At 45.2% G+C, this 25,178-nt stretch overlaps 1 protein-coding gene across 1 annotated transcript in view; it reads right to left on the minus strand.

Moving 5' to 3' along the window:
- The window catches only part of HTR4 (5-hydroxytryptamine receptor 4), a 139,321-nt gene that overhangs the window by 96,125 nt on the left and 18,018 nt on the right, over nt 1–25,178 (minus strand). The window contains exon 2 of the mRNA XM_063348680.1: nt 2,149–2,230. Coding sequence (XP_063204750.1) covers nt 2,149–2,174 — 26 coding nt within the window. The 5' untranslated portion in view covers nt 2,175–2,230. The remainder of the gene's footprint in view (nt 1–2,148; nt 2,231–25,178) is intronic.

Genomic DNA, 25,178 nt, shown 5'->3' on the forward strand with positions numbered 1-25,178 from the left:
GAACTCTTTCCAAAAAAACCTTTTCCCAGGGTTGTGTAATGGGCATTTTCCACAGCAAGCTGACTGAAGGAGAGCCCCCAGCTCTGCCCACGGTCCGGCACCCCCCGAGCACCCAAAGCCCCATCCTCCCAAGCACTTCTCATTGACTTCAGGCTACATCACATGTTGGAAAGCATCACAAGTAGGAAGAGAAAGCCTAATTCTCCCAGGAATGAGTTTTATCCGAGTTTGGCGTTTGGGCTGGGGTGGTGGGTTTGGTGGTGTTGGATTTTTTTTCTGGCTCAGGATTAGGGCTGATTGGAATTACAGTAAAATACAGAAATAGGAAGAAACAGACAACGATCTGTGGGTTCATACAAATAGTGAATTAGAAAACTCCAATAGATCACTTAAAAACATAGGCTGGGTCAGAGCTACTCAGTGTCTTTCCCCACTGGTAGCACATAGCACATTACTGAACATTTGGTAAGGTAAATATAATGTCACACTTCCCTCCCGGTACAGCCTCCCTGTGCCCAGGCACTTGTGGTTCAGGCATTGGCGAGCCAGTTTCTCTGTGACCCTTGGTGTTTATGAACTGACAAGAGTTCCTTTCTACGAATGATGAAATGTATAGTGGAGGATTTTTTTCCTAGTGTCTTTAGAGGAAGGAAAAGACTGGAGGGAAAATTGCCTGGTGTCAGCACCTTAATTCCCTTTACGGAGAAACAGCAGTAACCTACGCATTTAACTACACTTCTGGTATTAAAAAGGCAAGACAAATTTCATTAAGCAAAACATATTACCTCTCAGCATTGATTACCGGGTTATAAATGTGACCTGCTAAGAGTGCATTAAAGCTGCAACCTGGAGTTGCTGGTGACTTTCCCGACACTTGAGTAGGTGAATGAAGGCCAGAGATGTTCTCTCTGATAGTATAGCACTTTGAGGAGGCTCATTAAGAACAGAAATTGTCTCTGAAAACGTATTATCTCGCTCTGGGCATGCAACCGGAGAGAGTGGCTTGTGGCTTGCACAGAAGCATGTCCCAACCTGAAAGCCCAAGCGCTAGAAAGCTGCGAGGACAGGGTAGCACAACAGGATCCCCTTTGAGGTGTAAGACCCTGTTCTCCCCTTTTCTGTACTGCGCTTCCTCCTGATCTCTCTTCAGTAATGCCTTAGGAAAAAGTTTCCTGGAAGACCAGAGTACACACATTTGATCTGTCTCTTTCAGAGCAATTTTCTCCGAGACATTCCCCATGCACTTGAGTGTCCAGGCAGGGGAAGGGTAAAGAACTACTCCCCAAAATAAAAGCCTAAGACATCAAAAAGATACTTCCTGAGTGGATTTTTAAGAAAACTCTTCGTGGAAATGCAACATCTCTCATTGCAACTGGAATATTGCTTCCTCCTGCGTCTGGGCCAGCAACATGGGTTTGGTCAGAAGTTTGATGTCCTTCTGTGAAGTGCGTTTGGTGGGTCTTAGTTCAGGTCCCCACACAGTTCAGTGTCACCAGCAGCCTGGCCACTGAAAAGGTCAAGAAACAAAAGGAACAAATCCTAGTCCTACAGAAAGACCCTGCAGATCACACCTGAGGGAGAATGGCAGAGCTGTTGCCAGCCTTGTGCCCTGGGGACAGCTGCAAACAGGATCTCCAGCCATTTTTAACAATTTCTGTTTGCGTCACACTTCCATGATCAAAATGATCCGTAATGAAATTTGTCTCTCCCTGATCCCAGCAGTGTGCCCAGGGATTTGAAATTACTTCAGAGATGTCAGTTTTTTGCTTGCCCCAGTAATAAGGCAGCTGAGATGAGGCTTTAAGTTTTTAAGACCGTTGCACCAAACAGAAAAAACCCAGGATGAGACTTTCAGCAGGCACAGATGGGCTTGTGCCCGGTCTTTGATGGGGCCCTATCCATCCTACTGCAAGGAAGTCCTTGTCTTGGCTATGCCACATCTGACATTTACACAAATAACAGGGCAACACTACATCCTCACAGAAGCTCCAGGAAACCCCAAAAGAAGGCATTGCTGCATGAGCAGAGCCCTTCATCTACAGGCAAACAGAAAATACCATCCTGCAGCTCTGCAAACCCATCGCACGGCCGCTGCCCCCCTGCAGCTCACCAGACGCGGTACAGGAGGAGCCGTGTAGTTCATCCTACCTCACATTAACATCAAGTTCTTCCATCACAGGCAACAGGCATAGGTAGCTGGGAGTTCAATGTCCACAGAAGAGACCTCGTCCTGCAGTGGAGAGAGGTAGAAAGGACAGCTTTAAATGAAAGGCTCTCTCATGGGTGCACACTCACCCCACTGAAGACACCCATGCGCCGCACATCGCCCCTCTGACCTGGCTTCTCGTGAAAACAGAAGTTATGCAGACATGTCAAAATGAAGTCATACCACTGCATAGAGCTGACAACACACAGTTTTCTGTTATCTACCCGGACATATTTGTATCTCACAACACTAAGGTGCATGCCTGGAGGCACAAAATCAAGCTGAAGTGAGAGACAACCCTCTGTGGCTGTGCATACACCACCCATTCATGTATAACCTAGGGCTAACAGAGTGCTTCAATGTCCATGGGGGACACCGGCTCTACTGAAAGTAACAAAAAATTCCCCCTTTTATGAGCTCCCATCTCTTCACCTAGAAGCTAAGGTCAATCTTTAATCCACTCCATGACCATCGCTTCTGGAAACTTCTGGGATTTAGATTCACAGAGAATTATTTCAACAGCAACAAGGACGTAGAATACTGAAGGGCTGCTGCACTGGCACAGGGAAAAGGCTCTTCTGGACAAATATTCAGTTTCCATAGGGGTCAGGAGAAGCAGCGTAGGCAGAAGTCATAAGAAACAACGCACAGGACACAGATGACATCTAAGACATTATCCGTTACGGTCCTCTGCAGACATCTTGTGTCACTTGTTGAAAAATCCCATTCTGTGTAGTGCCTCCTCAGAATGGCAGCAGCTCCTTCCTTCTAATTACCACAAAGGAGTTAAGTAGGGAAATCATTTCAAAAGACATGAATCCAAAGCACTGTACCAGTGCACACAGCATGCTGTGCTGTACCCGGTGAGCTCCAGGTGCTGGTGTGGAAAGGGGCATACACAAAAATACCCTTGGTCAATCTGTCCTGTCCTTCTGCAAGCCAAACCCCCAATGACTTCAGAAGAATCCATCTACATAGGTTTTCAAAGACTCCCACAACTGAAATAATAGTCTTATTTCTAGAAAGAAACGCAAGCGACATAAATTACTAATACAGGCACCATTCTTGAAACTTGTTCTCCAAGATCAACTTATTAAGTTTATGAAAATATGCTATATTGCAATTCTGGTGACAATGAGGAGCTGAGCACTGTGATACAAATGACCTCTTCCAGTCTATGCTTAAACTCAGAATTACATGTTACAGCGTGCACACATGTAAGCTGCACTGGACCTAAGACTTTTCACGGTAATTTCCAAAAAAGCTACAAAAAGTAGTTTAAATACAATCAACTGAAAAAGGCTTGCAAAACCGGGCTGGGAAAACACAAGCAACGATCCTTGGTAAATTAGTTTCTGTTTTTACACAAAATTAAAAAATTGACTTACCGCTAAATTAAAATAGGCTTCCTGTGACAATATATTGTACAGCCCTATGAATACTTAATAGCAGTGCTGTAATTACAAAGAACTAAATGATTTGCAGTTCAATAAATAAATGTACTTACTCCCAGTAACATTAAGTGATATAAATATTAATGGTATTTTTAATTTTATCAAAATTCCATCATGACCAAAGAAATGAATGCACCATCTTAATAGAACATTTGTGTGTTTGCTGCTGTTAATCCAGTGGAAAAAATCAGATAAGTTTCTGAGCACTTCAGACTGTTGATTGCCCCTTGTGTCGCGTCTCCAGAGAGCCAGGGATAATGCCACCACCCCGGTGCTATTAATAATAACTCAAACGCAAATAATGCCATTGTGGTTACTTGGATTCAAAGAAAAGATCGTAATAGTACTGACTCAGACTTCCTAGATGTGATGCCAGGTCTGCACTGCAAACGAACACCCACCATCCTGGCCTGGTTCAGCGTTTACCAGAATTAGTGCTTCAGTAGGTATAGACTAGACATAATTTCACAAGCAAAACTTACTCGAGTCAAAAGCGTGTTTTCATCTGAGGGTGGAAACCTCCAGAATTCAGCCACTACTTACAGCCTGAGCCTTCAACTGGTGTTTCTAAGGGCATTCTGGGATCTGGTGACTTAAAGACTACTGCTACATTTTGCAAATGTAAGGGTCTAGAGTTTCTGACCAAGTCACCTCTGCCTAAGAGCTGACTTCCAACTTTAATTCAGGGACCCAAACCACCTCTCCTGTGCCCCTGCTCTGGAGTTCTTCCATAGAACAAAATGCCTCGCCTGTCACAGATGCAGAAAGAGTATCCTGGAAGATGGCCTTTGGGGATATTAAAATACAACCAATAGACTCTAAGATCAAACAAATGGACAAAAAGAAACCTAATTATTTCGTCTCCAAAAAGGTTTTAAGCAACCACTTAGTTCAAATCATTCGTTTGGCATATAGGTTAATTTCAATTTATTATGAAGTAAATACGCCAGGATAGGTCTGATATGGTGCTTTGTTTCAGTTGGGGACAGGAACCCATTCTTCCCTGTCCTGTCATTTCAAAAAGGATATTTATGAAACAAACAGAACCTTGATAAACTGCAGTCAAAACCCATGAGATCTTGACCCATCTGCTCTGCCTGCCAGCGCAGTTTGCGAGCACTGGTCAATTCTGCCTTACAGTGTCCTTCGAAAGCAAGTTGTCATCTCAGTTGACCACGGAAGCACAAAGAGGTTGACTGAACCCCAACAAGAGGATTTAGAACAGAGCAGAAGCAGCCCCCAGACAGAAGATATAGATATTAAACTGGTCTTAGTGTTGATTTGCCATGAGAAAAATCTGGTCAAACTTTCTCGACGCTGATTATGGGGAAATTGTTCCTTTGCTCTGCAGGAGAGGAGAGGCTTCAGTTCTTACTGTTGCAGTGGGAAGTTACGAAACTGCTTTGCAGTCCTGAATTACAAGGGGAACACGTGCGTGTGGGAGCCAGCAAGAGCGGAGGGTAGGAATAAGAGAAGACAGAAAAAAATATCACCTATCTGCACTACCCCAGTCCCCCCCGGCTCCCTTCAGTATCAGGATTTAAGAGGTCTCTTGGGAAACTTTCTAAAACAAGCAAAACTCACAATTTCGGTACAATCAGAATTGATGTCCTATCTATTCATCAAAATGTAATTTTCTATGTAGGCACCAGCATTACCATTCCTTCAGTCACAGCGAGTACGACACTTTAAAACAGGAAAATTTAGTGTTTCCATTAGTATTTTCTTCATTTGTTTTGTGTTTGTTTACACAGTAGGATTATCATTTTTGGTACAAAACAGGAAAAAAATGAAGGTCTTAAGGATTTTGATAAAACTTGGAATTTTGTACACAAACACCCTGCTACACCTCCCTGTGCTGGTAGGTGTGTTTCTGGCAGCCAGCCCCTACACTGTGGGACAGCCAGATATATAAATATTCTAAATATTAGAATATATATTTAGAGAATTAGATTCTCTAAATATATCTGGTTCACATGGAGGGCCTGATGCTGTTCTTTGTTATTGAAGTGATTACTCACACTCAATTAGGGAGCTGTTCTCTGCCCAGGAAAGATAACATTGACCTCCTAGCTCAACCTTTACACCATCCAGCCTGTCATGTGTGTATTCTCTTCAGCACAAAAGAGCTCAGCTGTTGTGCGTGGCGGTGATTACAGGCACACGGAGCCACACACATCACTGCAGCCAGGTCACGTTTTCCTGAACATGAACGTCCAGCTTCCAACAGCCCATGAGCAGTCCCTGCTCTACAGCATGGCCGGGGGCAAGAGTCCTGCAAGGCCATGGTCTTCCTCTCCTGGGCTCCCAGAGCCTTTCCATCCCAGGCATGCTGAGAGTGGCCCCACTCACAACCTGCCAGGGAACCTGAGTGGGACTCCAGCTCAGACACGGGTCTGCTCCGCTGGCCAGACAGGAGACTCGTGCTGAACCTCCGCACTCCAGATACACCTCAAAATAAGCCTCCTGGTATGTGTTCTCTGCAGATTTGGGACCAGGGACTGCAATGAAAAGCTCACCACAGCAATCTACCTAAGGACTTCGGTTACCATGAGGGGCTAAATTCACCGTGAAGTGAAACGGTTTCAGTCTTTCAGGTGTCACCAGAAAATTAATTTTGATAACTCCTGCAAAATGGAAGAAAACCTTTTCACTGATTTTGTATGTCAAAATTCCAGTTTGGGTTCATCATCTTTGCTTTATTTTTCTGCAAAATTTTGTAATCTCAATGTGAAGTTACACACTGTCTGTACCATCATGCTGTCATGCAGACCTCTACAATAACTGAAGCTTTCTACAATAGAATTAAAACCAGAAATAAATAAAAAAAAATCAAACACAAAACTCAAACAAAAAATCAAACCAACCAACCAAACAAAAAGAAGGCCTTCGCAAAGAACAGTTCACCCAGATAAACTTAACCGAAGTCAGTACTCTTGGCAGTATTTTCACTTCAGCAAAAGCACAACATTTTTTACTGGAAAAAAATACAGGCACGGCATCTCCAGCAGGCTTGACATGACAGCTCCATAGACTTCCCTTGTGAGGCAAGAACTCCTCATCTTATTTTATTCTCCACTAATCACTGGCACCAAAAAAGAGCAAGACAGATATACCATATGTGTATGACTAGTCCTAGTCATCACTGCACAGGAGACTGGCTCCAACTTGGGAAAGGCAATCCGGGAATAAGCCTCGGCAAGGCTGTGCTGATGGCATTCAGGGAAATCAGAACCCATCCGTCAAGATGAGATCAGCTGCGTGCTTGTGCCTCACTCCTTCACCTGACACACCACCAAGTCACCTTCACTGATGCTCCCCTTCGTCTGCCCTTCTCCTCCTCACCTCCACTCCCACGGGGTAAGAAAGGGAAAACCCAGCAAGGAGATGGGTCGCTGTAGCGACTCTTGGGGAAACTTTACTTCAGTGGCTTTAGGGTACTAACAAAGAATTCACTTCTCAGAGACTATAAAGAGTTAGCTGGTGGACAACAGCTGTCTCTTAAGTGCCCACAAACTCACCTGCCTCATGTGGTGGCCTTGGTCTGCCCAGTAGAGAGAAAATGTCCCACCAGATGACAGCAACAGCCACATCAGTCTTGCAAGACCTTTTCCTTGCAAGGCACTGATTAACTGAGACACTGACACATTCTTCATCCAATTTATTTCCATCCCACTCAAGTCCCATCTAGTTCCACTTTCTGTCACTGCTGAGCTGATGACAAGAGAAGACTTGAGTCATTCTCCTGAAAAACTTACACCCTTATTTCCTGCAGTGCTGGATTGTGCTGCTTCATCATTTGTGACACCTTAACTGAAGCTGTGTCTGGGGTGGACTGAACAGTCCGAAAAGTCCATTTCATTTTACCTACAGAAGAATATCATACTCTTCCTTCTGCTCTAATGCACCACGGAGGAGGGAGAGGGATATAAAAAAAAAACCTAAATTCAGTTTCTGAGCGTCTCATGCTCTCTGCAAAGAATTGGACTTATCACTGCAGTTCTCTGACGTCGCTCTTCTCTCTATAGTTGTAAGGTAAAAAATGCCTTTTTCCCCTCATCCTTTACCAGCTTTGTCTTTTTAGAGTGGAGTTCAGTGAGCAGTGACGACGACTTGATGCAGCCTCTGACTTCATCGTAGATCTCCTGCAGACACCCGTTGTTACTGAGTAACACAGAGCAGTGGGCTGATTAAAAAAAAAAAATAAGATGCTGCAGATGTTTGGAAAGCCTGTTTAGCCTTCCCCTAGAAACTGCTGTCCTCCACATCTCGGAGTATAAGTTCTTGAAAGTACAGGCAGTCATCACTGGACGCGTTCCTGTGCAACCTGCTCTGGGTGACCCTGCTCTGGCAGGGGGGTTGGACTAGATGATCTCCAGAGGTCCCTTCCAACCCCTGCCACTCTGTGATTTTGTCATTTAACTTCCACCCAGTATTTGTGATTCCTGATTAAGACCAGAGGAATCCCTCTAACATAAATAAAGACTATTACTACTATCTGTATCCGTGATTTTAGGAGGCTCCTTGCTTCCTGTAGTGAACATCCTCCAAATTAAAGCTGGGATTGAATAAAAAAGCCATTGCTCAATTCCCACCACATTTCATATTTGGAGTTGCGATTTTATCTTCATTTTTAGGAGAGAAACAGAACTTGTTAGCAGAGACCATCTGGATAAGATCTTCCCAGGCCACATTAAACTGATGCTGTGGAGTGACGGTCACCTCAATCCAAAGATCATTTCTTGCTCGTCACTGCAGAGCAGTCCAAAACCCTCCAACAGTTGCAAAAGAATATTCTGTCCATGACAACACTTGGGGAGTAGGAAATACCAGAATGATCCAACTTGTTCACTCCCAGATAAAATAGCTCCATTTCCACCACCCGTTTCTGATAAAGGCTCTGCCCCCTCCCACAGCACTTCTTGCCTTCTCTGTCACTGCTGTCTCTTTTCTCCTCGTGAAGGACAAAGCTGATAAGAAGTCCCTCGGTTGTCAGCAGAGACAGATTGCTGGACTGATTTCAATCAAACGTTACTCCAGCAGGTTAAAATGCAGCACTTTTTATTTTTCTCTGTTTAAGCAAAGATAGACATGACACTTCACCCGAAAAAGAAAATAAAGTCCAGCTTGAAATAGAAAAAGACACAAGAAGCATCTTTTCCCTGAAGGGTTATTTTACAAAACAGCTCTTTAAATTCATGGAGAGAGCCTCTGGCTTGACAACCCAAACCACATGCACAGAGTTTAAGGGGCTCACGTTCCCAAGGGACACGGGAGTCACAGGCGGCACACGGGTCACGGTGGAGGCCAGCACCCTGTGCTTGCCTGTTTGTGGACAGATGGGCTTTTCTTCATGTCAGGCTGGCCCTCACGGCCTCTCAGCTGGAACCTTGTGCCTTTTCAGCCTTACACCAAGGTATTTTGCACTTTCAAAAATGAGAGTTTAAATACCACGCCTGAGTACCAAAAAAGTACTAACAGACTAACAGACACTGTCAGGGCTGTTCCTTTGGAAAGGGCACGTGGAAGCAATTCTGCCTACCTGTTGTCCTGGACCAAATATTTACAGCAGTAAAGTTTCTATGGGCTGTTCAAGGGTGACTTTGTTCCAATGCAGAGACATCTGTATGAGATCCTTGTGTACACCGTGCTACGTTTGTGTAAGAGGTCTGAGGAGAGAAAGCAGCTATAAAACCTGAGGGGTTATTTACTGTGGCAGTAGTATTGTGAAATTTCACAACTCCCTGCTCTCGCCTTTAGCTATTATCATCTCTTAGTAACCAAAACGCTCCAAGTCTTTTACTGCCATATCAAACCCTCAGCACAGGAAGCCAAGAGAAACATCCAGCATGAGACTGTGGGTCTCTTAAAAGAGCCAAGATGCAGTAAGAGATATCAATCAACATATGAAGGCAAGAAGGGTGTCCGAGTTCAGCAAGTGCATCGGAAGTGTGGGTGGAAACACAGATGGGCATGATTTCCATGACACTGTCACAACTGAGTTTGGGTTTATGAGGACAAGCCACAATGTTAGTCCTCCTCATCACCACAAAGGACAGAAACCCATACGTGTGTGTGTGTGATGGGGATTTGTACAGGACTACGACATTTTCTTCCTGCTCACTTCTCATAAAACTTCCCAATAATTCACTGTAAATTTGCCCTCCCTGGAAAGCATGATTTCCAACTACTCTTGTTCTTACACCAGCACAGATCCAGGGTGTGGAAACCAACGCTCCAGCAGGGCACCAGCCGTGCTTTCTGTGCCTGCAGTCAAATAATCTCACTTTGTTTCGCATTGAGAAGGACAACACACAGCAGAGAAATGTGCACTACAAATGTTAGGAAATATGGGAATCCTACAGCTTTGACATGATGTGATGGCACTGAAGGCAACGCACCCCTCGCCCAACACCGTCACTAACTCAGCTCTGCCTCTACAGACGGCTGCACGCACACCATGACCTGCTGCTCACCACAGCTGAGAGCAGCTCTACTCTTCGCCCGAGATCATTGCTTCTACCAATTCTCTAATAAATTGGGGGTGTTGGTTGATGAGAAACTCAACACAACCTGGCAGTGTGTGCTCGCAGCCCAGAAAGCCAACTGCATCCTGGGCTGCATCCCCAGCAGCATGGCCAGCAGGGCAAGGGAGGGGATTCTGCCCCTCTGCTCCACTCTGGTCAGGCTCCCCTCCAGCTCTGGAGCCCCCAACATCAGAAGGACATGGACCTATTGGAGCAGGTCCAGAGGAGGCCACAAAGATGATCAGAGGGCTGGGTCACCTCTCCTATGAGGACAGGCTGAGAGAGTTGGGGGTGTTCAGTTTGGAGAAAAGAAGGCTCCGGGGAGACCTTAGAGCCCCTTCCAGTATCTACAGGAGAGATGGGGAGGAACTCTTTGTGAGGGAGTGTAGTGATAGGATGAGGGGTAATGGTTATAAACTGAAACAGGGGAGATTCAAATTAGATATTAGGAAGAAATTCTTTCCTTGTGAGGGTGGTGAGGCACTGGAACAGGTTGCTTAGGGAAGTTGTGGATTCCCCATCCCTGGAGGTGTTCAACAGCAAGCTGGATGGAGCTTCGAGCAACCTGGTGGTGTCCCTGCCCATGGCAGGGGTGTTGCAACTAAATGATCTTTAAGGTCCCTTCCAACTCTAACCATTCTACGATTCTATGAGATTACTAGCCAGTAAAGGGCCCTCCTACTGAAAATGAACTTTAGAGAGAAGCGCTGGTGGTCTCATGGCAGAGGTTAGCTTCTAACCCAAGAAGAACATCGCAGGCAGCAATGGGCAGTGACTGTGTGACTCAATGGCAATCCTCTGGCTCACAGCAGCCTAAGGCTCCAGCCTCTTGTTTAAAAAGCTACCCTGCTCCAAAACAAACAGAAAGTGACCCGTGCAAAATGCACATTGCCATGGGCATTCATCTTATCATGGAGATACACTGCTGCGCTGTTCCGAGCTCTGCTAATGAGCACACATCGGCAGTTGCCACCTTCGGACAGCCGAGGGAAAGAGCAGCGAAAGGAACCATCTCCCTCCTGCCACCCAGTGCCGAAATGTCACAGAGAGAGCCTGGAGTCACTCCCGGCTGCTGTGTTTCGATACATGATGTTGTTCTTTGCTTTCCCAACTGTGCAGGCAAGCATTTTTCATCTGTAAAAACAGGTTCCCCATTTGGACTCCTGTCCTGCCTGCAAACCCTCCTGGGCAGTGCTGTGTCACCAGGGCCGAGGAGGGGAACCGTGAGTCAAAGCGGATGAGCAAGCCAGGAGAGATTCCTCATCGTGCTCTGCAGAGAGGAGCCCTCCGAGGCTGCCACCGCACTGCAGGCACCGTGATTCATTCATAGCATGACGAGAGGGACTTGAGCGTAACTCGCCTTTTGCACTACCTTCAACTCCTGCCCTATCTCCTACATGGGGCACCGTGTGGTAGACATATTCTGCTCTGCATCTGGAGGTCATGCACAACTATAGCTTTATTGTGTTGGAATAAAATTCCTCTGCTTTATTTTTATTGCTGCCATAAGGTGGTTTTGTAGCCTGTGAAATGCAAGCAGGAAATAAACTCCTGCTTTGAAGCCCGGCGCTGAGACACGCCAGTCACTGTGTTTATGGTTCTTCAACCCCTGGACTTCAGCAGAAACATGAGTAGTTCCTGGCCTAGATATCTTTATTTGTTGTAATTACTCCTGTGTAACTATGAGTAAGAAATCAGTAGGGTTGTGCTGATTTACATTTTCTGTGATTTCAGCTGCGCAAAGGGTGTAGGTGAAGCTTTAGATCTCCCACATTAAAGATTCCCTGTTACTTCTGTCTGACCAAACTGACTGTTGATGGGAAGTTTTGGGGTGCACCTGTCTGAATAACTTTGCAGCAGAGGACTTCTCACTGAGGCTTAGCTGGGAAGTTACAACCCATGGCCGCAAGCCTACGAGCACAGACCTTACCCCCTCCTGCCCGAGGGCACCAACAGACCTCCTCTGACACAAGCACTGTCCTTGCTTAAAGTAAACAAAAACCCCCCAAACCCTCTACGTATGGGGGGTTAAGACAAATAAACTAAAACAAGCGTGAGGCTGCTGCCAACAGACACATCTCTGAGTGAGGGCGCTGGTCCCACACAGTTTAACTCATTGTCATCACGTTCATGCTTTCTCTTTCTCCTCAGCTTCCTTGGTTACCCCAGGCAGAGCAGAGCCAGGAGGTTTCTGCTGCCCCTGCGCTGGGGTGGAAACGCCATGACTCCACAGGACATCTTAGAAAACGAAGCAGAGACAAAACCCCCAGAGCTCTGAGCTGCAGATATACGTAACCAACCCAACTGACTCATGCCTCTGCTGCCATTTCTTCACACTCCATTTAAAAGATGACAGCTTCTGGAGAGAAAATCGGCTGAGTACGTTCATCTTAAACCCGATCTGCCTCTGGCTTACTTCAAAAAATTACTTAGTTGAGCAGCAAGCTTAAACGATCACAGTTCCCAAGAGACCATGTGATTCTCCAGATCTGTGCAAAATATATAAAGTGCACAGCCATCATCTTTTCTGGTTAAGAAGCTGATACCATCAGGGAAAGTCAAAAGGTTAATTAATTAATTACTTTTTAAAAAGATGGAGATGACGCAAGAGAGAATGTGCTATAATACATTCTCAGCACACAGGCTCTGATGTTACCTACCGAAGAGTTTGCTCCAAATATTTCACAGCAGTAACAGAACTACTTTGAGAAGACTGTAGGTACTTACATACTGCAGCAATAACGCAGTGACCTTCGCTGGTGCTGGTCAGAAGACAACAACCAAGGTACGCAGTTTTTCTTGAGAGAAAGCAATTAAAACAATTGCTGAGGGCTCAGTACATAACCAGCAGCCGTGCTCACTGTCCTCACACTGCAGGCAGCAGCCCAGAGCAGAGGGACTCAAACAAGAGCCTGCGTCCCAGCTGCAGGCTCTACCAGCTCATCATCCCAGGTGGAAGCAATAGCTGATCCCAAGTATTTGTAAGTCAGGCCCAGGCCTGCTGGGCTATAAAGGGCAGCCTGGGGCCAGGAGCTGTGTTGGCTGGGGTTGAGCAGAAGCTGGGTCTGGTGTGTCCATATTTGGGATGTATGCTAGTGGAGGAAGTATCTTTCCCTGACAAATTGTGCTGAGCTCCGTGCCTTCCAAGGTGCTGCTGATGTTTTCAATGTCTTTTGAAATAAGTTACCAAGTTACTCCATCCTTTCCAGGTCACTAAAAAGTAAAGAAACCAAAATAAACTTGGAGCTGTGAGACCTTGAGAGCTGACCCTGAAGGTCATTCTTTGGTGGGACAAAGCTACGAACCTTATGGCGCTCCTGATGGGAAGAGGGAGAAGGATAAATGTGCTCACAGTGCAAGCTGCTTTCAAATGGTTATTTCCAAATTAAGAAGGACAGGATGTGCCTTAGGTGGGCTGTGAGTTCTCATCAGCCAGACTTTCCAGGTAAAACAAGCTGTCCAGGCACTAATTGTGTCTGGCACCAGACACCTGGCAGCTATGAGATGTCATGTGGCTCATTTTCAGTGGTTTCACAGAGAGCAGCTATTTCTACCAGCACTCATACTTTGAACAAGTGCATTTTTCAAATTCTGCTCATTGCAGGCTGCTACTCCATGAATAAGTTCCTCAGGCTGGTTTCTGTCAGGCTGTCCATGATGTACCCCATGCCACTGCTTCCCTCGTGGGGGAAGTGTGGTAACAGCATCCTGCTTTGTGTTGCCAGTGAAATGCAGGCTTCCTAATCCCCCCGCTTGCTTCAGCTCTGCAGGGAATCAGCAGATCCACAAAGGAAGGAGGAATTGAAAATTTGTCAGGACTTGAATGCAGAAGACTTCACCCCTCATTTCTGGTGATGCTGGAGGGACTCTTGGACGTGCATCCCACTGAGGATGGGACGTGCCGAAGCAGCAGACAATTACCTTAGACCAGGCATCAGCTCTAGAGAGCTGGCTCTGTGGGTCATTCCCTCCTCCTGCTGCATCATGCAGAAGAAAGGATGAGCATGAGTGCATTTCACCAAGGCTTCTACACAGGACATCACAGTGCTACACGAAGAGGAAATGTTCACGTAAGAAACGGTGATTGTGGCAGCTCTTGATGTTTCTGAGAAGCAAATGGAAAAAAAAAAAAGGCAAAGCAGCAATATGTGAAGAGACAGACCTGTGCATTAAAGAGTTTAGACAATATCTAATGTTTTCAACACAGCTGAAAGCAGTGAGCTAAAACAGAAGGAAGGATGTAAACAGAAGAGAGGGATAATCACCAGGTCACAGACCTGCAGCACAGAGAAGCCTCCACGCCAACAACCCTGTAGGGAGGCACGGGGCGGATGTCACAGATACGTAGTATTTTCAGAAAATACTATAATGAGAAGAAAGGGGAAGCTGGTAGCCGTGGATATACAGTAAAAGCTTGGGAATGGCCATACAGCAGTGACAGTTGTGGACAAATCTGTAGGCTGCAGAAGAGGTTGATTTTGAGCATACTGGGAAGAAAAGAAATATTACAAGTTAGGCTGATCAGCTGGAAAATGGTAGAATTGTTGACCATGATTCAGGAATCACAGACACCACCAATAAATACTTCTGTTCTATTTTTGGGAACCGTATTATGTGGTGATGAACTTTTCCATCCCCACAGATATTAAACAACACATTAAACAGCAGTTACTAATGCTAGACACTTCAAAATTAGCAAGTCCAGATAATGGCATCTTTTTCTTTAAAAAGACTTTTAAGAGAGCTAGGTAAGGAACTTTACACATGGTTGATCTTGATTTCCAGTAAACTTGGACAATCAGAATTAACAAAAAAATGTACCAATATTTTGAAAGAATAAAGTGGATTATCTAGGTAATTATAAGCCTATCAATCCAAGATTGCTCTCCAGCACAATAATAAAATGGCTCATAAAGAAAACAATTCATCAAGAATTAAAGATGGGGAATAGAATTTGGCAAATCGGTGTGGATTTGAGGAAAATAAATTTGCCACCTTGGTATTTTCAGTGGTAATGAACAACAATACTGCTGTAATAAGTTTCTGTATTCTCTACTTTCAGAAAAGCATTTGATTTGTTATTACATGAGGTTTTTATCAAGAAGTAAGGATAATACCGACACAGTACAGGACTCTTGAGCACAGTGAAACCCAGTATAGCGAGAGGTCTCAAGCGTACATGCAAACAAGGGAATATTGCCTAACAATTCTGGTTTTAGCATGGTCCTTTTGGGAATCTGTTACTGGGTTTTCTGCTACTCAGTTTTTCCCCCATGTCAAGGAAAAATCACTTGAAATCACCCCTTAGAGTTTGCTGGTGACCAAGATCCAGGGGGCTGATAAATTTAACAGGGCAGCATGAGCATACAGAGCAATCTGCATTGCCTGGATACAATAGCCAAGGTGAGGCAACATATTTGGAAGCCAAAATAAAGGCAGTATTTACAGGACAGTGGCAATTCAGCCTCGGAAAGAGATGAGTCTGAGAAGGATACAAGGTCACTGCTCATCTCCAGCTCAATGCAAGTGCTTAGTGCCATTTGTTGTGGCTAATATAACTCTCAGGAGGATCTCGAAATGAGAAAACAGGTACCAGGCTGCCATAGTACCTTACTCTGTGCTGATGTGGATGTACAAGAAAGATGTTGGATGGCTGGAAATACACAGGAGAAAAGCCATGAGCCTTATGAAAGAACTGGGAGGTGTTTTTTTCAATATAGGATGCTTCTGGAGAGTAATCTATTCAGTTTATCCCAGGAGAGGCTGAAGGAGGATTTAAGTATGTCCTGCAAGTATGTACTCAAGAAACAGGACACTGGGGACAGGACAATCCCAGTGGCAGAAGAGGTCCTAGGGGCTGACAGTGGAAAGCGGACAAATTCAGACAAGTAAGAAGATGCACACATTTGACTTGTACGGATTGCGATTGCCGCAGTCAAGCAGCGCAGGACGACCAAACGGACTCCTATCCGGAGGCAAATCTCTGCAGGTAATGGCAAGGCAAAACCTGTGAGCTGATCTGATGCACGGAGAGCAGAAATGGGAGCCGTTCTGGACAGTCTGGCTGATGGAGGGGAAAGCTATGACTGAAAAGATGAAACTGCAATGCAAAGGCACTGCAGGCACATCCAAGGGTGTGAAGATTGAGTAACATACCCAGACTGATGTGTGTGGCATTTACCTGGTAGTTATTTGCCATCTCTAGTCACTGATTTCAGTCCTTCATTCTTTAAACACAGCAAATCATTGAGGGGAAGGAAGATTCAGCAAAAACCCATGAATGCAGTTAACTGATTGAGGTATTTTCTTTCCTTTCACAGATGAGGTGCCAGAATCTCACTGCCTGTCTAAGCCAGAGAAACTTCTGATGTTCAGACAATAGAACTGTGGAAACTTAATTCTTAAAATAGCAAGAAGAAGTGGGGGGGGGGGGAAGACATATGTAAAATATAAACCTGTGCTTGAGGAGCAGAACTTTCCTCTTCCCCCTTTTGTAAAAGGAGAGGAAAGAATTACTCCTTTGTACCCTCTGAAGACTTCAAGCTCTTTCAGATGAGATTTAATCACTCAAGAGAGCTGTTTGGAGCTTTTGTTCAAGATTTCACGCAACTAAGAGAGAAGCAAGTGCCACTTCAGAGCCTTATGTTACGATAATTGCAAGGATAAAGAGAGGCAAAGAAAAAGATCTGCATGTATCCAAACAGTCCTAACTGTGCCTGAAAGCACAGGCTTCCCAAACTAATCCCCTACTTACCCCAGATATTGATGACTTACTGGTGGCATTCAGTAAGAGGTAGCCAACTGCAACAGACTCTCTAATTATAGCATGACCTGTTGCTAATTACTGTTTTACTAACCCACTGGGGCTGTATTATCGCACTAAATAAATAATATCCACTCTCCTCTGGCAGTGTTTGCAGAGCTGATTTCCCACTCAGCCTCGACTCAAAGCTGTAAAGAGTCCCCCAGTGACACCAGCTGCTCCAGTCAGACCCGCGGGTGGGGAGCCCTGCCTTGTCCTCCCGGCGAGCGATGGACGCGAGTGCTGAGCCAATGTGACAGCCACCGCCTTGGCCAACGAACGGCCAGCTCAGCTGAGGTCCCCAGGAGCTGGAAGCACGGAGCGACACGGCCGCAAGGGAGGCGCTGAGGGTCCCGCGCGTCCCCAAGCAGGCTGGGGGTTTCTGAACACAATGTTTTCGAGGCAATGCACCAGGACTGTCGAACACCAGATGTTTCATCCCACCATACGCATTTTGGGAAGACTGTTGATCAAATCCGGCTGGCGAGTCCAGCCCTGCATGCTTTCCAGCCACTTCCCGAGTGACCTGCTTAGATTGAAGGATCGCAGCCTTTCCAGACAGTCTCCTGCAGAGGCTGGAGGGTCCAGCTCATATTCAGCCTCTCTGGAGCTACCACTGCCAGGAGGCTTTTAAACCCTGGCTTCACTTGGCCACCGTTTCTCCATGCCCAGTCTCCCACCCCCTCATTGCCCAAGCAGGAGTGACTGCTACACTCTGTTTCCTTTTGAAATTTTCAGAAAGAAACTTCTAAAAATCATGTTGAAAGCATTTTGCAATTCTCATGAGCAACATGAGAATATTTGAAATTTCCACTTTTTATTCCTAAGTACAAAGAAACTCTGACTTTCTGGCAGTTATAGCCATCTCTGTGTATATCCTAGCAAATAAATTAACCAGAAAGTAAGCTCATGGGAACAGCAGATTTTTAACTGAATATTGTGCAGTACTTCTTATTATTAAGTTCTGAATTTGCAATGGCAAGGACTAGCAATGAAACCCTGTTTTGGTCACTAAGATAATGCAATCAAGGCCTTTATTTTGAAATTCTGTAGTTTTAAACAATAAAAGGGTTTGGTCACAAACAGATAAACCAGCTTAAGGCGGGCCCCAGATTTCTCAGCTTTGGTCTCTGCAAAATGTGATACACAACATGTACTCCATGGTTTCCTTTTGGGGCAGAAGTCTGATGCTGCGGGGAAAGAGCTTCTGCTGGCCACGGAGGTTGTAAGTTCTCTTCATTTACAAGCTACATTTTTGTCATTTTTCACTAATAGTCCCTTGCTTTCACCCAATTGTTTCAGCATCGTCTTTCATGGTCTCGGTACTTATGCCAAACCCTTGTACCGAATATGCATCAGCTGGGGTCTAAGTCTGACCAGCTCGGAACAATTGCAGAGAATCTCAACTGTGCCCTAGGAACAGGAAAGCAAAAGTTGGCAAGTTTCCCTTAAGAAGGTGCAGAGGGGAATTCACACCTTGCCCAGCACACCTGTGGGATGCTCCAGCCTATATCATTTCTTCCCGGTTGTTTCCAGGCACGTATGTGGCAGTACAGCAATGCAGGGGACAATACAGCACTGCTCTGCAAATTGTGTAGCTATTTATAAAAACACAAAAAGTGGCTTTAAAAGTTGCGATTGTGATTTGCTGTCATTTTGTACTCCCTTTATGGAGTACAGGGATACACGGTGGAGGAGAAGGAGTAGCTGCAGCCTACAGATGCAGTTTAGTATTTTGAGACCGCTTTTAAAAACTTGTATGTGGGTGTTTGCCAAAGGATCTTTTTTTTACATTTTCTTCGCTGCTGGTGAAACAACCAACTTTTACTCATACTTACACAGTCTATCATAAAGTAAATAAAAAAACCTACTTGTCCTGAGAAGTTGTAAAGTACTAAATTAGCCAAAAATAAATGTTCTTGTTGGGAAACAAGCTCCAGATGTTTCTGACAGACTCCTTCCATCCAAAGCTACAGTATCTAAGGGTCCACAACCCAGCCTGGATACAAGGAAAAAGCTTTCACTGTTGTTGAAACACAGACAGATAATCACTTGAGAGGCATTTCTATCCATGCTTCATGGATGTCTTTCCCAGGGCTGGAAGGGAAAGTCAGCGGGGGCTTTGTTCACATGGTGCTAATGGGAAATCTCGAGTCCCTGCCAGGACTTCCACAGGACATGGGTGTATGCGAAATTGGGACACCAGAGGAAGGGCCTCAGGGAAGGTATGAAGATGGAGGGTTTGCATGTGCACCTTCCTTATGCACAGCCAAGAACTGCTGCTGGCATAAGGTGGCCAAGTCACCAGATGGGCAATTCCTTCAGAAATTCTCCTCCTCCCTCTGTCCCCTGCTATTACAAGGACAGGTATAGCACAATATATCTATCTTGTGGGTTCCCTGCGTTCTTGGGAGTAATTTAGGCATTCAGTGCCTATTTTCCCTTCCATCTTTTTTATCCATTTGAATCAAAACTTGCTGGGGATGGGACAGTGTTTAATGCAGCCTTGGCATCCTTGAACCACCAGAAACCAAACAGGCCAGACAGGGAATCCATCAGGCCTGAGAGGGGCTCTTAGGGCAACCTGCAAGTCCTCCAGGGAAGTGGCCCAGGCAGGGACCTTAATCTTGGAGTTACTGCTCCTTAATCATGCTACTCCGCCTGCGTGGGGCAGAATTGAGAGCTCTGATTTTGGCCTCTGGACCTCCCTCCCAGGTATGTTCGTGCTAGTACAGCGAGGCAGCTTTGGGACCACACACGTCTCATGCCTGACCGTCCTGGAGCCAGCCTGTGCCAGCCATCTCCACCCAACGGCTGAAATCTTTTTTTAATGTGTCTGGATAAATTATCTCAGAGGAAACCGCAGTGTTTAAATGAAATGAAGAAAAGTAAGAATAGCTTCAAAAGTATAAACAGAAGCAATGCTCTCCCAAAGAGCTGTAGAGACAAACCAGGTCCAGCTCCTCTCCAGCCTCTCCTCCTCATCCTGCCTGTCTCATAACTAAGTTTTCCTAGTCTAAGCGGGAAGAAGGGATTACACCCTGTCCCATCTCCAGCACCATACAAAGCATATGGACAATCATAAAGATGATTTTAAACAAACTTCAGGATTACAGACAGGAACTTCTCCACGCAATTAGCAAGTGAAGGAAGATAACAGTACTGCATCACATGGACTGTGGGAAACCCAGCCACAGGGAGGTTGAAAGCCATGACCAGGATTAAAAAAACAAACTAGTAGTAGATCTAGGATGAGAAATCAGCTTTTCCCTACTCTGAGCCTCCACAACACCTGTATTACAAACAGGTAATGTCCTCTCCGTCCACAAGTATGAAACAGGACCCCAGATTTTGGAGCACCTTTAAGTCACCTGCTGGGCCTTACTCTCTTCTGATGAAGATAATCATCCATGGAAAATGGCATGCCATGGTTGCAGAACAGTTTTATTAACACTCTCTAGATGAGCTGTGTTTAACATTTGGCCCCTGGGCAGTTCAGGTGTGGTTCCCGTGTCAGGGCTATGCCACATAAATGGCAGTAGACCTGTGCTGGCAGCAGCCTGGAGGCTAATGCAGCCTGTGGTTGGCTCTGAGTGACCTGGGCAGCACTGCTCTGGCAGACACAATCTCCCTCTCCGTAGCTCTCATGGCTCTCGCTGCCCGAGGCTCTGACGTCCAGCTCCTCCACCAGGTGAGCTGGCCACTCTTCTTCCAGAGATGCCACAAAAGATGTTCCCTGGTGCGGCTCACCTGCCCAGAGCTTCACCTCCATTGACCCAATGGCAGACGCTTGAAGCTTGAAGGTAGTTTTTGTCCCCCAAAATTATAAACTCGGAAGGTTGTGCATGGGTCTGTCATTGACCCAAAATAACAAAAGATCAGAACCTTTTCCTCCTGCAATGCAGAAGTGCGGCAGTAAATGTCTGTGTTAAATTTCCACCCGGTGTTAGAGCATGGGATGCCAGAATAAACCACCAGAGCTTTGTCACACTGCACACCTGGAATTCATAATTTTTGGTTTGTTGTCTGATTGCTGTACAGCTCATGTCCTCCAGCCACACGGTGGCCATAACTTACCCTGCTGCACCAAGCAAAGTCTTTCAAATTCAACAAACTAAATACCAGCATAGCTCTTGATGGCTATTACCATTAAAATGTTTATTCACTCTGTGAGCAAATGAACTTGTGCTTAGGAATGGTTATGGCTACTAACACTTGTCTAACTTTAAGAAGTTCTTATAAGACTTTGTGAATTTCTGTTATTAAATATAATTTAACTTCTATCTTCTGGACAGCAACATAATTTTTTGGAGGAGGATTGCTCTAAAACAACTGCATAGCAGGCTTTTAACAAAGACTTACTTCCCGTTTATGCAAAAGTAAATCACTACACTAAGCACTGGAGTTGTGTTTGTCCAAAACCAGGAGGGGGAAAAAGTATAAACCCTTTCTGACTTTTCTTGTGTTCCTCAGGAAACCTTATGGGAAACAAAACCACCAAGAAAATACTTGAAGTTAAAAGCTATGGCAGCTTAGAACTTCACTTGAGCTTCAGGTAAGACCGAGTCTTTCCCCATCGGTCCAAACAGGGCAGCAAAGCATGGAGGTAGAAGTACCATTCCTATCAGGAGAGTGCTCAGCACTCTATGCTAACTGGATTTGGTGGTCTCAGTTCAGAGGTACCATGAGTGTGCTTCTACACATGCATTCCTCCACACCTGGAGCCCGGTGGACATGTGTGTGAGTGACAGCATGACAAATTAAGTTCTTAAACACTTGGCAGTGCCCTCAGCTTCCTGTGCCCTAAAGACCTGCCAAAACTCATGGATGAAGAAACCGGAAAATGCAGGAAAAAGGATTTTCCTCAGGACAGCATGTGTAAGGGGGGAAAAAAGTTTAATCCCCTCCTGCTGTAACAAACCCCATCATTTTCTTGAAGTCCACCGTACTTCCAAGTACGCCCTTACAAACACGAGCTAATGAGCTCGCAGTGGTAATGCTGTGCCATGGTGGAAGGAATCACACTGCATTTGCAAGAGACGAGATCAGATAAAAAGCCTCAATGAGACTGCCTTCATGAACAATTCCTTCAAGCACAGATTATCGAATATGGATTATTTTTATATTTCATAGCTAAAAAGCTTTCTGAATCTCTTCTGCTGCACAGGTTTTGTGTTCTGGTGCAGCAGCAAGCTTAGCCCACCTGAAAAGCTGGTAAATCCTGATGCTAAGGTACACCCTTGGACCTCTTGTTTGCAGGATGTGTCCAGACCCTTCTCAGGGCTCACTAGCTGCTTCCCAGAGTCTAAGTTCAAAAGACAGTTTCACCTTGGGTTGTACCGTTCATTGCAAAGTCAGCAAGAGCAGACACACTCTCTTCACAGCCACACCAGTGGAAACACCGCCATCAGCTTCCACAAGTTGGCTTGGTCCCTGCTAGAGAATACCAAACACCAGACCTCGCAGAAGAGTTGAATGAGGGTCAAGAAATAGATATCCTCTACGGAGGATTTGCCAAGTGCAGTGGGAGATGGCAGACCTCCAATGACCGTGCTCTCGCTCATCTCACATCTTACTACTAGATACCAGATCAAAAACTGCCACCTCTTCCCTACACCACAAAGTCAAAAAAAGAGGAGAAGGTCATGTAAGGCTTGTCATATGTTCATGACACAAGTTTATGGTCTCTCAATGGGAAACACAGGCAAAATAACCATCTGTAAAAATGACTTCCAAGCAAGCAAGCTTTCATGGTCACTCGAAACGAATAATTTGTCATTTTGGTCTTTTTTTCCTTCCGATTTATCATTCCTGGGAAAACTCTTCAGGATGAAACTTGTCATTTTCTCCAGACGCATCCAAGTAAAGTCTGATTTATGCTTCTTTGGAATCTTCTCCCATCATCTCCGTCCCTGAGCAGTGTGCAAGTTATTTGCTCTCAGCAGTCGTTTAAGATGATTCCATACACATATATTTATCATCACATACTTTTCTGCTTAGGAGTTTATTTTACCCTAAAATCTCTTGGATCCAGCAACGCTGCACTTTCTCAGTGGGACCTAACTTGCCTTTTCAAGAAATTATTCCTTTAGGGGAAAAAAATCAAAATCTTAACTATAGAGTCGATTCTCCCACTACATCAATTAATTCTATTTCCTTCATTAGAATTAAATGTGATTTCCACCACCACAAGAGATCCTGCTAACAGTACTATGGCCATAACCTCTATGTGTATCCCTTAGAAATTAATTGTAGCTCACAGCTCTTTCGAGTGCTGGTATCAATCTATTGATTTTTATGATAGGTATGGCTGTTAATATTATGTATTCACCACAAAAGGTTTCTATGAACACAAAGCACTAGTCACTTTGACATCGACATTCATAATTCCCCATCCATCAGTTTCTCACATTGGGTTGTGTCTATTCTCTGTGCTCAGCAGCGTGGAAGGGGTAAAACGAAAGAATCCGTGAATCCTAACAGGCAACAAGTGCTCAGGAGCTTAAAACAGTTTAACAGTAACTAAGCCTCAAACTTTTTTTTTTTTTAATTTCCAGAAAATAAATAAATAGTAAAACAGTCACGGTGTGCAGGTGAATTAGACAGAATGCACAAATACTGTTCTTTCCCAATTTTTTTTTGGAGATGCATAATCAGTTCATACTAATGCATGAAACTTCCAGATTTTTGGAAGCCCCCTCAAGGTACAGTGAACCGCATCAGTTGCTTCAGTTTATTGCATTAGCGAAGTTGTTCTTCACTGACTTTCGGGACAAGGAGAAGACAGGAATGTTCTCGGCTGCGTTAGGGCTGCCTCTCGGGGCAGCCTTTAGCCCTTTGCCCTCCCAGAGGAAGCGCTGCCCGCCCTGCCCACCAGCTATCTCCTGCCCACAAACCGCACCTCGACACTCCATTGCACAGCGGAGCTGCCATTGAACACTCACCGCGCTCTCACTGAGCTCAGGAAGTTCCTACAGACACAATATGATTTAAAACAACTGTGATAAAAGACAAATAATCATTAAAAAGCCCGACGAGCATATGGTTTACAGCAGAGGCTGGGAAAGGAAGGTCACACTGCTTGCAGCTTGCTGTTGAAGCTAAGTGTGGATTTATAACTGATTGGATCTTCTGTAATAAAACTTCCTGCACACCTGACTTCCCTGAGATCTTTTCCAACATCCCCACTGATGCACGAAAGCATTTTTGTAGGATTTGTTAAAACTTACTATAGTGTATCTATCAAGGTAACTGCATCACTTGCAGCGTAGCTTGTTACGGGTCAGGCTTTTGCATGAGACCAAGAGCCACATGGACTGTGAATTTATGAGCATCACAATCTGTGCATGTGTCTCGCTGGGACTTTGGACCTTAGCCCATGCATGGCTGCACGTGTGGCTCTTGGTCGCATGCAAAAGCCATACAGGTAACAAGCTTTAGATAATTACTCCTGCAATCTTTACATGGGGACCACAAGAATAGGACATAAGACCCCTAAAGCATTCATACACAGATAAGTTACCCAGCGATATGGCCATTTTACAGCTGTAAAATAGGTTTTCAAAAGCACCAACGGTCTGAGCTCCAGCATTCTGGGGTGCCCTTTTTTTAACCCATTTATGTCTTTTTCCATACAGTTCTCCCAGCTACTCCAATTCTGAGAACACAAACTCTTGATTTGGTGGAGGGTTAGGAACGTGCCTGTTGAATAACAGCCTCCTCACCAGGTGCCGCCTGGACCTGTTACACAGGTCAGAAAAAAGACAAAGCTCCAGCCAAGACAACCCTGTTGAACAGCCACCAGTGACAAAAGAACAGTTCATCAAAATGCCACCTATTTGCATTCCTATAACAAAGGTAATACTCTTTTGGAAGGGTTTTAGTCAGCTGTAAGCGATAACAGCAGCTCCTAACCCTCAGGGGACAGCTGGGAGCACTCTGCCAGGCTGGCCAAACAGCCAGGAGAAGGACGGTCGGGAGTGTACGTGTTTCAGAGACGGAGGCTGAAGCAGGCAGAGCTGGCAGTATAAACCAGAGCTGCTTAACTCCAAATTGCATATTTCATTCAGAAAAACAGCTTTTCCTTTCCTCCTTGCCTTGGGAATAAGGACCTAGCCTCCTTCATGTCTAAAGGCAAACCTCAAATGAGCAAGGAAAGGGGGAAGGAGGTGAAGAAGACTCCAGTTACG

This window comes from Chroicocephalus ridibundus, chromosome 11, assembly GCF_963924245.1.
Source record: "Chroicocephalus ridibundus chromosome 11, bChrRid1.1, whole genome shotgun sequence".
Taxonomy (NCBI): domain Eukaryota; kingdom Metazoa; phylum Chordata; class Aves; order Charadriiformes; family Laridae; genus Chroicocephalus; species Chroicocephalus ridibundus.